General features: G+C 47.1%; 1 protein-coding gene across 1 annotated transcript in view; it reads right to left on the bottom strand.

The window, feature by feature from the left end:
• Positions 1-13,253: 13,253 nt before the first annotated feature.
• The window catches only part of PTH1R (parathyroid hormone 1 receptor), an 85,950-nt gene continuing 84,379 nt past the window's right edge, over positions 13,254-14,824 (bottom strand). Inside the window, exon 13 of the mRNA XM_041408623.1 lies at positions 13,254-13,825. Within this exon, the coding sequence (XP_041264557.1) occupies positions 13,463-13,825 (363 nt within the window). The 3' untranslated portion in view covers positions 13,254-13,462. The remainder of the gene's footprint in view (positions 13,826-14,824) is intronic.

The raw sequence follows: 14,824 nt of genomic DNA, 5'->3' as shown, positions 1-14,824 counted from the left end.
ATCCTGACCCTGGCAGAAAAAAGAAGCAAAAGAATTGATACATGGATATCAATCCATGGATATCAATCCATACATATCAATCCATGGATATCAACCCAGGGGTATCAATCCATACATATCAATCCATGGATATCAATCCATACATATCAATCCATACATATCAACCCATGGATATAAATCCATACATATCAATCCAGGGATATCAACCCAGGGATATCAACCCAGGGATAGCAATCCAAGGATACAGATATGACACACTCAGAGAGAGGATGGAGAGGGATGGAGATCCCAGCTATACCTGGGACCCTCTGGCTCCAAGGAAGGCAGAACTTCCTCCTTCCTGGAACTCTCTGAGGGTCTCTCTGAGGGTAAAACTCAAGCCCAGGATGTATCCCAGTGGGATACAGACCACCTTGGAGAAACATCCCCTTTTCCTTTGTATCCTGAGGAAGGAATGGTGTCAGGCGAGGTGAAGTCAGGGACGCGTCCCTGGGATCTCTCCTCCTGCAGAGTAATGAAAAATTCAGGAGCTTCAGACAAAGGAAAGGGAATCTCTTCACATCCCCACTCCCTGGCTTCTCTTGGAATATTATCCCCGGAGCTCAGCAGGGTTTGCTTAATGATACAAGCAAATTACCATTAATTGGCTTTTAATTGGCTTGGAATATTTTTCTTTCTCGTTTTTTGACAGCTCCCCAACTGTGCAGAGTCCTGGAATTCCTTCTCTTTGTTTTGGCCAGGAAATATTTTAGAATGGAGTGGGAACTAGAATTTTCCCTCTTTTGGGACACATCAGAGTGTTATTCCTGGCTGGGATCAGCTGGGAAGTTGATGAGCTTCCTGCAGGAGCGCTGAACCTGCTCTGCTCTTCCAGAGCTTTTCCATGGGCTGGTTCTGGAGAGTTTTGCCATGAAAATCAGAAATTTTGGATTAAAAGAGTGGTCACACACTGAATATTGCAACATCCAGAATATGAAGGGAATATCTCAACATCCCAGAATAATTTGTGTTGGAAGGGCTCATAATAATCAGTCCATGAGTGGGGACACTTCCCACTATCCCAGGGTGTTCCTTGGATGCTTCCAGGGATCCAGGGGCAGCCACAGCTGCTCTGGTAATTTCAGCCCAGCCCTTCCCCACCCTCCCAGCCAGGAATTCCCAATTCCCAATCTCCCATCCATCCATGCCCTCTGGCACTGGGAGCCATTCCCTGTGTCTTGTCCCTCCATCCCTTGTCCGTAGTCCCTCTGCAGCTCTCCTGGAGCCCCTCCAGGCCCTGGCAGGGCTCTGAGCTCTCCCTGGAGCCTTCTCCTCTCCAGGTGAACTTTCCCATCTCTCCCAGCCTGGCTCCAGTGCAGCTCCCACCCTCAGAGCAATCCGTGGCCTCCTCTGGACCTGTTCCAACAGATCCATATCTTTCCCATTCTGGAGATGTGGTGATTCCCACCTTTCTGCTGTGGCCAGGTTGGCTCCTGGTCTCTCAGCTGGGGTTCTTCTCTTGGTGGAGGAGCCAGGAATCTCCCAGATTTTCAGGAAACAAAGGATCTTTAACTTCTAATTCCCTCTAATTCAAGGGAATGATTCAGTTCCTGCCTGGGAAGAGAGAACAAGATAAACATGGATTGGGTTAAATTTATCTGTTAAAGGTATCCAGGTGAGAATAAGTGCAGTTGGTGCTCCCATAAATACCTTGGGAAGTTGGTGTGATGAGGAGAAAGGGAATTTGGAAAATGCCATCAGTAACATTTTCCAGGGAAAATTCAGGAGTGCAAAGCATCAGTTTCTCTAGGATTTTATATAGATTTAGGCCTTTAATGTCTTCCAGGTTCTTGGAAATCTCCCCTATGGATTGGGCTGGATATAAACACGGCAAGGACAGGGAAAAGCACAAAGGGAAATGTTTGGAGCTGGCTGGAATTTTTTGGGTGTCCAAAGCACTGAGAATGAGGACAAAACCTCCTCACTCTGCTCCAGAGAGAGATTTCATGGAATCTCCTGAAATCTCGGGGATGGAAAAGCTTCTTCTGCCCTGTACAGGGCAATGAAGCTGGAGATGTATTAAATAGAGAGAATTTACTAGGGAAAAGCATTTTATTGAGGAAATGAATAATTTCAGACAGCATAAACTAATCAGAGATGTTTGGAGACGGGAGCTGCCCATGGAATTGGATCTGATCCAGAAGATAATCCAATCAAAGGATAAAAATAAAGTTGTTTATTACCTGTTGTAAAAGAGTTGTCTGGGCAGAGAATAAAACCCAGTTTTGTCTCTGTAATAAAATTCTCCAAACATCCTCATATGGATTTGTTGGATTCAAAAGAAATGGGATAATTTAATCCCCAAATTTGACCTCAGTGACGTCACTGTCCCTCACTGTCCTCTCATGTCTCCATTGAGTTGGGCTTGGGGACAATAAGAGAATCCAGTGTGATTAAATTTGGGAGTCAATTCCAGAGATGACATTCCCAGAATTTCAGTGATTTAAAGGCATGGAGACCTTGATGTCAAAATTAAAGGAATAATAATAACAATAACAATAACAAGAATAATAATAATTATTATTATAATCATCCTGATTTTTATAGTGCTCCATGAAATTATTGGAAACAAACCTTTATTGGGAATTATCCTGAATTTTCAGCACATTCTAAAATCCCAAGTCCTTTTCTCTGAACAAATCCTTTTTTTGCAATTTTTCCATCTCATAAAACCCCCTTGTGTCTCGGGACCCTCCCCAAGATTCCCACTTCTCAAGATCTTGGATGCACAGGGAGATTTATGGAATTGCCTTTACCCCAATCCCACACCAAGGTCAGGGAAGGTGTTGGAGGGAGGATGAACGGACAAGGCAGGACAGAGCCAAATCCAAGAGAAGCCAAAACCTCCAAACATCACTGGAATTAACAGTGTGACTGGGGGAAAGAAGGATTTTCAGCATTCCCTTGGCAGCATTCCAGCTGTTTTAACATTGGATTTTTTTTTGCCTGAAACTCAAGACTCCGTTCCCCACATCCCTCAGCTGTTTTTGTCAAGGAAAATGATTCAGAATGCACCAAAGTTGTTTTTCCTTTGGACCCTGCTGGCAGATAGGAGCTGACAAAGGGAATGTGCACAATAACAAACAACAAGAATTGTTTTGGATCGGATGGATCCCTCGGGATTGGTCTCGTGTCTTCTTTCCCTTCGGCTTTTCCCCGCCAGATACTCCCTCAAATAACTCTCACTGCCCTTCAGGCCTTGCTGGTTCCTCTGAATTTACTGCAGCTTTTCCAAGGGGATTTTGGAAAATTCAGGATTCTGCTTCTGGAGTCCTGCGGTTGTTCCCAGGGAGGGCGGATTTCCCTCAAAATGCAAATGAAATTTCCAGTCCTCAAGGGGCAGCTGCAGCTTCTCTGGGAACCTGGGCCAGGGCCTCCCCACATTCCCAGGGAAGGATTCCTTCCCAAGATCCCAAGATTCTTTCCCAAGATCATTAAAGCTACTCCCTTTCAGTCTGAAGCCATTCCCTGTGTCCTGTCCCTCCATCCCTTGGAAATTTCCCCTCTCCATCTTTCTGGAGGCTCCTTCAGGTCCTGAAGGGTACAGTGAGGTCACCCCAAAGGTTCTCCTCTCCAGCTGAACATTCCCAATTCTCCCAGCCTTTCCTCACAGAAAAAGTTCTCCATCCCTCTCATATCCTCCCCAAACTCACAGAAACTACATCCACTGGGAAAGAGAAACTTTTCAAAAGAGAGCTCCAGGTCAAACAGAGCCTCCCAAAATCAGAATTCCAGGTTCCTCCTTTACCAGGGTGATTTCACTTGCTTTGCCATCTCCCAAACAGGATCAAATATATCCAAGGAATATTGCACGAGCTGTTTGGGTGCTGGAACTCTGGGATAGACTCCGGATGGACTCATGGAATGGCCTGGTTGGCTGCATCCACGGCCTCAATTTACCCCTGGCTGAAGCCCCTCATCCCTCCCACACAAACCAGCTCGGAAGGTGCTGTGTGATCCACTTGCTGCTCCAGGGAAACCATTCCCCATCCCTGCATCCAGCAGAATTCCTGCAGAAAGCCTGTGCAGTGCTGCATGTGGAATCCAGCTGTTTGTCAGCACTTTGGCACACCTCGGCCCTGCCCCTCTCCGAGGGCTGTTGATTCCAAACAGACTTCGTTTGGATTAAATTTCATTTTCTCGCTCTAAGTTTGGCTGCCTGGATGTTCCCTCTTTTCCAGGGGCTGCCTGGATGTTCCCTCTTTTCCAGGAGCAGATGAAGGCCCTTCAGCAGAACTGATATTACTTGTTAATCCTTGCGGCATTCCCTGGAGCGAAGAGAAATGGAAAATGTTTTCCAAAGGTTTTGTTCTTCGAGAGAGAGCTGCAGAGATGTGGAGCTGCTGAAAATCTGAAACCCCTGTTTCAAACTGAAATTCCTATTTCTCAGGGAGAAAACTATCCATGGTTTATGTCCAACCAGGCCTTGGACACTACCTGGGATCCATGGGCAGCCACAGCTTCTCTGGGAATTCCATCCCAGCCCTTCCCCACCTTCATCTGCCTTTTATCCAGTCTGAATCTTCCCTTATTTAGTTAAAACCCTTCTCCCAGTCCTGGAGATCCTGTATTGGATCACAGTGGGATCACTCCAGACCCACTTCCATGAACCAACCCTGGGGAAAACAATTTCTTGGAAGACTCAGTTCAGTAAATCTGAGCCTTTCCTCCACCTCACGTTAAGACTGAGCCTTTCCCACATTGTTTTCCTTAAGTTTCCCTGGGATAAAAGGCTGCACAGTATCTCTTTGAGAGTGGCCCTAAATCCCAGCTGGAGAATTCAGGAGAAATTGAGGAATAAACAGAAAACAGTGGGAAAAGCTGAACTGGCCAAATGTCCCTTTTGTCCCTCCCTCAGCACGGAGCCCTGCATTTTGAAGGAAGCTCCCAGATCCCCTCTGGGATTGGTGGCACCTCGTGGATCCCTGGAGCTCTGCTCTGCACGGGGAGGAGGCTGGAACAGGGCAGGAGCAGAGGCTGCTCCTCCTGTAAATGTGAAATACAATCCCAGGGAAACTGAGGCAGTCCTTCATGGAATGTCATTCCCACTGCTTTGGCTGCTCAGTACCATCAAACCCTCCCTGGAATTCACTCCTCTTGCAGCTCTTCCCTCCTGGATTAGTCATCCCAAAACAAAGTGGCTCCAGAATCCACAACTTCACCAGGCCCAGTTTAGAGAGGAATTTTATTTAGGTGAGACTGGGGCCCTTCTACATCCAGGTTGGACAGGGCTGGGAGCAGCCTGGGATAGAGGGAGGTGTCCCTGTCCATGGCAGGGGGTGGCACTGGATCCTCCCTTCTAACCCAAAACATCCTGGGATTCTCTGACTGAAGGAGCCAAACCAGGCATGACGATAAGGATGTCAGCAGTGGAATTACATCTCCAGAAATCCTGGAAGCACGGATGGGAGCTGACCAGGGTTGCTCCCAGTGCTCCTGAAAATCACAAGCCTAAGGAGGTTTCGAAGCCACCCACTGAGAGATTTTCCTGCAGGATTCCCAGAGAAACTCGTTCCGATCTTTCTGTGTCCTTAATGAACGGGAGGATCCCATGGAGCTCCTTCCTCATGAGCCCAGAGGAATAATTAACCCACACCCATCCAAGCGTTCCCGACAGGATTTTTGAGGTTCTGAGTCCAAGAGACAAGAAAAGACACGGCAGAAAGATTCCATGAGAATCAATAAAGGTTTCTTTTTTATTGGAATTCCCTTTTACATACACCTGTGGTTTGCCTTTTCCCGCTCGTTACTTTGGTCCATGCAGAAAGCAGAAGTGGAGGAATGTAAACCAAATTCCTGCCTGGAGACACACACACACGGCAATGCCCCTGGAATCACACCTTTATCCTGTAGTTTTTTGGGGTTTGTCCCTCTTCTGGAGGGGAACAAGGTCTTGAAACCCACTTCAGTGTTGCAGAGGGACAAACGCCCCCCTGCTCCCCTCCCTCCTGCTCCGAGTGGAAAAAGGAGCCAATATCCTGGAAAAACCCCTTTTCCCAAAGCCCAGACCCTGTGATTTGTCGTGACCACCAGGGCTGGGTCACCCTGAAGCTGCTGAGATGAAGAGAAGGGGTTCAGCAGCAGGTTTGTCTCCTCATGGATCCTAATGGGAAGAGCTCCGCGAAGGATTTGGAATGTGGGATGGGTTTGGTGCTCGGCTGTGCCTGTCCTTCCTCTTCCCCCAGCGCCACCACTCCTGTCCCACCAGCTCCACCTCATCCAACCTGGCCTTCCAAAGATCCCAACAAATGGCTTCTTGTCCAAGGCCACGTTGGACAGGGCTCGGAGAACCTGGGATAGTTCCATGGAACCAGAACTGGGCAGTTTTAAAGCTCCTTTCCAGCCTAAACCCATCCTGGGATTCCCTGATTTCTCCTTTCCTGCAGCTCTCAAGGAAGAAGGATTCGTTTAGATGGAGGATGAGGTAAAACACTGGCCTGGCAAGAAGAGCTCAGCTCTATCTTTAGGCTGGCTCACGTCTCATAAAGCTCTGCTTTAAATCGCTGCTTCTCATGGTTTTGTCTCCTCTTCAGGCACCTGAGCCTGCCTGCTTGGGCCATCCTTCAGTTAAGCTGGGCTTAAGCTGCCTTTCCAGTGGATTTTTTATCCCTGTTTCAGAGGATGCAGCCCTGGGCGTTTTGGAAACCAGGCACACGCCGATCCCTCCATCCCAAACATTTTAATTCCAGGTATTTCCAGCCAAGTGTCTCCCACATCCTAAATCTCCACACGGGGAAGCTGATACCAAGAGAAAATGAAGAATTTTAGGAGAGGAAGCTTCCCCTCAGACCTTCTCCTACCTCTGGATGTCAGGGATCCTGCTGGATTCTGGATCTAAAGGATAAAGACACCCTGAAATCCCAGTGCCAATTAAGGTTTTGGGAACAGGGAATTTATTTGAATAATTGCCCTTTTCAGAATTTATGGGTGAAGGCCACTCCATGGAAATCAACGGACACCTCAGTGCTGATTTTCTTGGGATCAGGATTTCATCCCAAAATATGCCAGCACCTCTGATTTTGCACACCCCATCATTAGCCCAGAATCACTGACCCCTAGTCTGAGGAAATAATTAAATTCCCTTGAATTCCTTAGTTAATGGGCCAGGAAAACCATTGCTCCAGTCGAAGGGAAAAGTTTCTCTGTGGGACCCAGGAGAAATGGGTCGGAATTCCGTGTTCTCAAGCTGGGTTTGTCCTAATTTACCTCTTTTTCCAGTGAAAAAAAGAAGGAAAAGTGGCAGTGAGGATGAAAAGGAAGTTGTACTGACTTTGTCACACCCCACCTTCCCCCCTTTGCTCTCTTAATATTCCTCCAGTTAGGAGAAATCCTAATTAGGAACTAATTTATCTCTATCAGACCTGTCTGCATGGAAAGAAGTCAGATTTATTTGAGTTACTCCTGATTAACTGGGTGAGCTTTCCAGAACTTTTCCATTCATTCCTGGCCCCTGCCAATCCCTCAGCTGATTTCCAGCCCTGGAAATGCCTCTCTGGGGGCAGATTTTGGGATGCGCCACGGGTGCAAAGGCACCTCAAGGGACAAGTGCTCCTAAAGGAGAAATATCAGAGGATCAGGGAATTGCTGGGATTGGAAAAGCTCCCTTGGATCATCAACTCCAGCCAGAGTCACCGACCCACAGCTGGGTGCAGAAACCACAGGAGCAGATGAGAGGGTGAAACTCAAGTTAAACAGGAATATTTAACGTTGTATCAGCTCTCATCCCAAACCCCTGGACATGCTGGAAAGATTCCTGGGAACTCTGGAACACTGAAATCCTTGAGGGAAACAGTTGTTCACTTGGAGGGTGAAATGCTGGGCTGGAAACCCTTCCCTGCTCTGTGGGAAAGATTCCAGAGGAACCTGAGTTAATCTTTCTTTTAATGCTCCCCCAGGATCATCTTTCCTCCACTTGACTCCCAAATCCTGGCAAAATGCTAATATTTTTGGGAACTTTGTGTGCTCTGGGGCTACTGGAAACCTGGAAATCAGTGGGAAAAGTTGGAGGATCTGAGTTCACATGCAAGGATGGGAAGAAAAAGGAAAGGAAAGGAAAAGAAAGGAAAGGAAAGGAAAGGAAAGGAAAGGAAAGGAAAGGAAAGGAAAGGAAAGGAAAGGAAAGGAAAGGAAAGGAAAGGAAAGGAAAGGAACTGATAAATGGGATTGTTTTATGTCCAGCTGATCACTGGGTGTCCTTGGATTTAATCCCAACACTGAGCCTGGTCTGTAATTCTCAGCAGAGCATTTCTGGAGCTGCAGTTGGAAACTGGATTTGAAATCCATTCTGCAAATTGGAAATGAGTCCTGAGCTGTGCTTTAGCTCCAGAGCTGTTCTGCCTTTTCCCTGCTCTAAGTTCCCCCAACTCCCTTCAGCCTCATGCCAAGGAATATCAAATCCACACTGGAGCTGCTTCCAGATGTCCTGCCCTGGAGTCCAGCTCAGAACGTCTCTGCCCACTCACTGGAGAGGTTTTATCCAGCAAAGAGAACTGGGAGAAGCCAGAATTCCAGACACTGTCCAGAGCCCAGCAGAGCACTCAGCAGGATCCCAGAAAATAAACAAAAATAGCTTAAGATCTCTGTTTTGTTGTTTGAAGTCCTCCTGGAATGGGGCACAAACACAATGAGTGTTTTCACTGCTCTCTGCGCCCTTTTCCCATAAATCCACCAAGATTTAGGACTATTTGCATACCTGAACTCTGCCCCAGAATGAGTACAGTGAGTGATCCAAGGTGATCCAAGGAAATCACATTCCCATCCCAGAACTCTGGATTGGTCTGGGAACTGCCAGCAGAGATTGGCTTTGAACAATAAATCCTTTCCTCCAGCCAAATTTGCACCCAGTTAAAAGGGGACATTAAATGCTGAATTAAGTTATTTAAATAAGATTTTGGGGTTGTTTTGGAGGGACAGTTTGGAAAAAAAAGAATTGAAGTGTGGGAAAAGACTCCCAGAGGAAAATCCAGGCTCCAAACCTCCTACAGAGCAAAGAGCAGCCAGTGAGGAATCCTGTCAGCACTGAGGGAAGGAAAACCAGGACCAGGAGATTTATCAAGGGCCATTAAAAGCCTTGACAGCAAATTAGTTTGGAGTTAATCACTGACTGAAGCAGATCCGAGGGATTTGTGCCTCAGCAAAGTTTGTTTGCTGTCTCTGCTTGGTGTCTCTTTAAATGGCCAAGGAGGAACTGGAATCACCAAGGAGAACCTGGAAACACCAAGGAAGAATTGGAAACACCGAGGAGGACATGAAAATACCAAGGAGGACATGGAATCACCAAGGAGGACCTGGAAACATCAAGGAGGACATGAGAACCTCAAGGAGAACATGGAATCATCAAGGAGGACACGAGAACCTCAAGGAGAATATGGAATCACCAAGGAGGAATGTGAGAAAAAGAATCCAATCTATAAATGAGGTTTCCTAAATTTTGAAACATCAAAACCTGAAATTAAAAACCCTTTTGGCCACTGAGTTTGTCGAGACAACCAAGAGGAATAAAAACTTTGGAGATCTTCCTTCTCTGTGGATTTTCATGGTTTAAAAAGCGGAAAATTCTTCCCAGCGCTGTGGATGTTCCCTGACCTCCAGCTGATTGCCCATAAACAGATAAACAAAGCCAATCCCTGGCTAAAAAATTCAATTTTGGGAGATCTTTGTGAACTTATTTGGCTCCAGAACAAGTCAAGAGATGAGGAATGATGAGGGGTAGGACAAGACATGATCTCATCTGAACCTGGACCAAGGGGAATGGGGGAGGCAGAAAAACAATTGTCTGCCCTTATCCAGGAGGAACAGGAATGGCGAAACTGCTGCCAAAAGTCATCCCAAAGAAATAAAAGGAAGATTAAACAGCTGTCAAATCCCAAAGAAGAGTGGGACCATGGAGCAAGGAATCCCGAGGAGAACTCTGCTGCTGTGGATGGGAATAGAAGAGGAACAATAGAGGAACCTGGTGGGGGTGAGATTCCCTGTCCAAGCCCAACATGTGGCTCTGGAGAAGAGGATGATGATCCAAAAGATTCCAGGGAGATTCCATGTGAGCCAGTCAGCCGGGACGCTGCAATGCACAGCTTGGCTTGGGGAAGTGAGAGGCTCCATGGAAATACTCCACGGAGCATTGCCAGATGTTTTCTAGGATGAGAGGAAAACGGGCACAGATCTGACACAAAGGAGGAGGGAAAACAAGGGAAAAACAGGGAACAGCTCTTTTGGATCTTTTCCTCCTCCTTGAAGTGAACTTGGGAAAATTTCTTCCACTGTTTTCCAAGGTGGACAGGGCTTGGAGCAACCTGGGATAGTGGAAGGTGTCCCTGCCCATGGAATGAGATGGGCTTTAAGGTCCTTTCCAGCCCAACTCATTCTGGGATGATTCCATGACAACGATTCCATGACAATGATTCCATGCCACGTTTGCTGCACCCCAGCTCCAATCTGCTCTCTCCACTCCACGATCCCACGTTGGTTCTGAACCAGGACGGGCACAAGCCCTGTCATTCCTGCAGGATTTGTGGAGGGCAGTGGGTGAATCCTGAACTAATGAATCCTCCCCTCCAAGGTTTCTGTTTCCCATGGTCTTTGGGGCTGTGTTTCCACAGGAAAACCCCACAGGGGGGAACTGTCATCCCAGAGCTTTGGATGGGGACAACTCCTTGGGAAACGTCCTCAGCTCCTGGTGACGGGGGAAGGGAAGAGAAGCCTGCTCTGGATCCAAAGGCTCTGGCTAAGTTCCAACAGGATCATTCCATTTGTCCTTCCAAGGCAAATCCCAGCCCGAAATTGGGGCTTCTTCTCTCTTTCCAGACATCCCAGCTCTGATTCTTCCTCACTAAAATCCAGGAGGGATGACCCTGGATCTCCAGATAATCCTGATCTATACACTCCAACAAGAGTTTGGGATCAGCCCAGGAATGATGGGAACACACTGTGACAAACAGGTCCTGCTGGGCCTTAGTGGCAGTTTTCCCTCTGTTTTGGTGTCAGCATTATCCCAATTTTTCATGGATGTTGCTCATGAACACAAACATCCAGGAAAGAAAAATCTATTTATGATTTGCAATTCAAAAGATTTTAAAAAATATTTCTTTCCCCTGCACAACCCTAGTGCCTGTAATTTTCATCTACATTTAAAAACAGGTTTGATTTATTTTAATCCTAAATAATCCAGTGTTGAATTCATTTTGGTGAGAGCCTGCATTTTAGGAGGGGGGTTATGTTTGTTTATAAATAAATGTATGGCTTTTGCTGATTCCTTGAATTTCTGAGGGATTGTCAAATGTTCTCAATCTTGAGTAATGAACACAAGCAAAGAGTGAGTCACTGGTTGGGGTTTTTTGGTATTTTTGCTTTGTTCCAGCAGTGAAACAATAATTTAAAATGTTTTTGAGCCAGAAAATCAGGAGGGGTAGAAGAAGAGAGCAGGAAAATGGATTAATTTTTGAAAAGCTGATATTTTGATAACTCTTATTTGGTGGGAAAGTGTTTTGATGAGGTTTGACTTCTTTTGATGAGGTGAAACAAGAAAAGAACATCACAAATAAATATTGGCTGTCAAAGATTTCTGTTCAGGACAAAAGGGAACGGCCTCAGGCTGTGCCAGGGCAGGCTCAGGGTGGACACCAGCAGGAATTTCCCCATGGAAAGGGTGGTCAGCCTCAGAAGGAGCTGCCCAGGGAGGTCTGGAGCCCCATCCCTGGAAGTGTCCAAGGAATTCCTGGATGTGGCACTCAGAGCTGTGGTGGGGATTGGGCACAGCTCGGACTCGATGACCTTGGGGGGCTTTTCCAGCCTCAGGGATTCTGGGATTCTGTAATAGATGGAGAGGAGCTCCAGCTCCTGTCAGAACCTCACAGCCACCACATCCCTCTCCAGGTCTGAATCCAAACCTTGGAGATGTCAGAGGGAGGAGAATTTCCTCTGGATTCCACCAGGCTTTGGTCAGGCCCTGATCTGAGAGGCTGGTAAAGATGTGGGACACTAAGTCAGGATCCCACCTGCTCTTCCTGACTTCCTTCAGAGTCTGGGGAAATCGATCCTTAATTAGCCCTCAGAATAACAGCTGGCGGAGTCTTTTCTCTCATGAGGGTTTGGATTAATTGTCCAGAGAAACTGTGGGTACTCCATCCCAGGAAGTGTTGGGAAGGCTTGGAAAGGGCTTGGAGCAACCTGGGATAGTGGGAGGTGTCCCTGCCATGGCAGGGGGTGGGACAAGGTGACCTTTAAGGTCCCTTCCAACCCAAACCATTCCGGAATTCCGTGTCCCTGTGGAACAGGACATTCAGAGGGCAGAGCGAGGAACAATCCCGAGTTTTAAGAAAGGACTGAAGTTGCTTTCCAGGAGCACCCACAAAAAGGGAGGGCTGAGTTATCCACCCTGGCTGATTTTAGCCACAGTCACCCCTCTGGGACGTGCACCTTGGTGGTTCCCTCTCCACCTGCCCCTCTGGAAGGGCAGGAATGCCACACATTCCGATAACCACATCCAACCCTAAAATTGCACTGGTTCCTGCCTTGCTCCCAGGACTCAGGGGAAGGAGAGGACAATCCCTGCCTGCCTCCGTGAGCTGTTAACCCTTCCCGCCCCAGAGGTGTGAGAACCTTTTTGCCACAGAGTGAGAATTCCCAAGGGAAGAAGATCATGGGGCTGGTGGTACCCAACACGACCTTTGACCGACGGGTGGCGGGGCCTTTCCCGACCCTGTGTGTGTCACCAGGCAGATCCACAGGCAGAGAACAAACCAAACCCAAGCTGCTGCCCCCCAGGGTGGCCTGTCCCCTCCCAGGATGATGGCACTGCACCCTCCCTGCACGCCTCCTGCTTTCCTGGGGGACGCTCCCGTCCTCCTTGGCCGCCCACGCTCTCCGAGGGATCCGAGGACCACGCAGGGCTCTGCAGCCCTCCTGGGTGAGCTCCCAGGATCTCTGGTGTCCAGCAGGTCTGGAGAGCTCTATCTCCTGGTTATCACCAGGAGAACGTGGATCACGGAATTCATGGATGGCATCACCCACTGGCCACGCTGGTGGCTCACTTATTTTGTTTTTTCCCCCCCCAAATAACTTAATCTCTCATTCCACAGAACAGAGGAGCTGCATGGAAACCCTTGGAATCCACTGCATGGCCTGATGGTCTTTTCCCACTAAATGCTCTTCCGGTGTCCAGCAGGTCTGGAGAGCTCTGTTATCACCAGGAGAACATGGATCACGGCATTCATGGATGGCATCACCCACTGGCCACGCTGGTGGCTCACTTATTTTGTTTTTTCCCCCCCCAAATAACTTAATCTCTCATTCCACAGAACAGAGGAGCTGCATGGAAACCCTTGGAATCCACTGCATGGCCTGATGGTCTTTTCCCACTAAATGCTCTCCAGGAACCTTTTTTCATCCTTTGGCTGATTTTTTTTTTTCTTTCCTCCTCCTGTCCTTACATCACTGTCTCTCTCTCCTCTTCCACAAGGACCATGGGTCTGTCTCCATCGTAAAGCCCGGAGCCATTCAGGTATTCCTCATCTTTGTTGTACTGCTCCGGGCCGGAGGAAGGCATGGAATTCTCTGAAATGGAGCCATTTTTCACATAACCTGGCAAATTCCGGTGGCCGTTGAGGGTCCCTGGAATAAGTCTCGTGTTGAGGTGGAGGGCAAGCGCCCCTCTGGTGGCTACATTTGTGATGCTGGTGTGGGAAACCATTGGTCCATAGCTGTAGGTTGTGCTCCCACTCCGGGCTTTCCTTTTAAAGTCAAGTGCTAAAGTCCACCTGCTCCATGACTTCTTTATTTCTGCTTGGACCTGAGGGGGGACAAAAAGGAAGGGAAAAAAAACCCCCATGAGTGGGAGAAGAAAAATGCCAGGAAAATGTGGTGTTCAGAGATGGAATGGGCGGGAAATTCTGTGGGGACTTGGAATTTCATGGTCTTTATGGGTCCCTTCCAACTCAGGAGATTCTGTGAGTCCATGAAATCGGAATAAATTCACATTAAATAAATAATAAATTCACATTAAATCTGCCCTTTCCAAATGAAATACTGGACACTGGGAAGACTGAATGGCTGAAAACATCTGGCCAGAAAGGTGAGATAGCTCTGCCCAAGGATTGAGGGATGGAGGGCAGCACATCCAGGAGGGAATTTTCTCAATGTCTCATAAAAATCAGGTGTCAGTGGGAAAACCACCTTGAGAGGCACCTGAATCCTGAGAAAATTCCCTAGAATGGGAATTTTAGACTGGGTCTAAAGTAGGTTGCTAAATTTAGGGTGAGATCAATTCCCCTTAGATTTTATCCTCATTTTATCTGCAGAAAATAAACAGTGATTTTTAAAGGTTTATTTCCCCTTAAAATCCATAAATTTAGGTTATAAATTCCCCTTAAAATACATAAGTTTAGGTCACAAATTCCCTTTAAAATCCATAAATCTCATTTTATGCCAGTCCATGGAAGTTTCGCCCTGGGGTGCAGCCACTGACCATCCACTTTCTTAATTAGCAGTAATACAGGGAATTAATGGAAATGCAGAAAATAAAGTATATTATTCTGGAAATAGATAAAAAAGTCAAAAGAGCCTGGAAAAATCCAGATTTTTTTTTTGTTTTTTTGTTAATCAGTGACTCTATCAATCAATTTTTCTTCCTAATTTGAAATAAAGCAGCACTAAGCAGCACTTGTGCTAGGAAATTAAAAATTCCACATTTTTTTCTCCATTAGCTGCTTCCAGTAGCTCATTTACCGGTGCCATGCTGACCTGGGGGTTTTCCACCAGAAAAAAAATGAGGATTTTAATTTTTTATGGG

The sequence above is a fragment of the Onychostruthus taczanowskii genome, unplaced genomic scaffold (assembly GCF_017590055.1).
Source record: "Onychostruthus taczanowskii isolate IOZ18803 unplaced genomic scaffold, ASM1759005v1 scaffold3, whole genome shotgun sequence".
NCBI classification, from domain to species: Eukaryota; Metazoa; Chordata; class Aves; order Passeriformes; family Passeridae; genus Onychostruthus; species Onychostruthus taczanowskii.
This window is presented reverse-complemented; position numbering and strand designations above follow the sequence as displayed.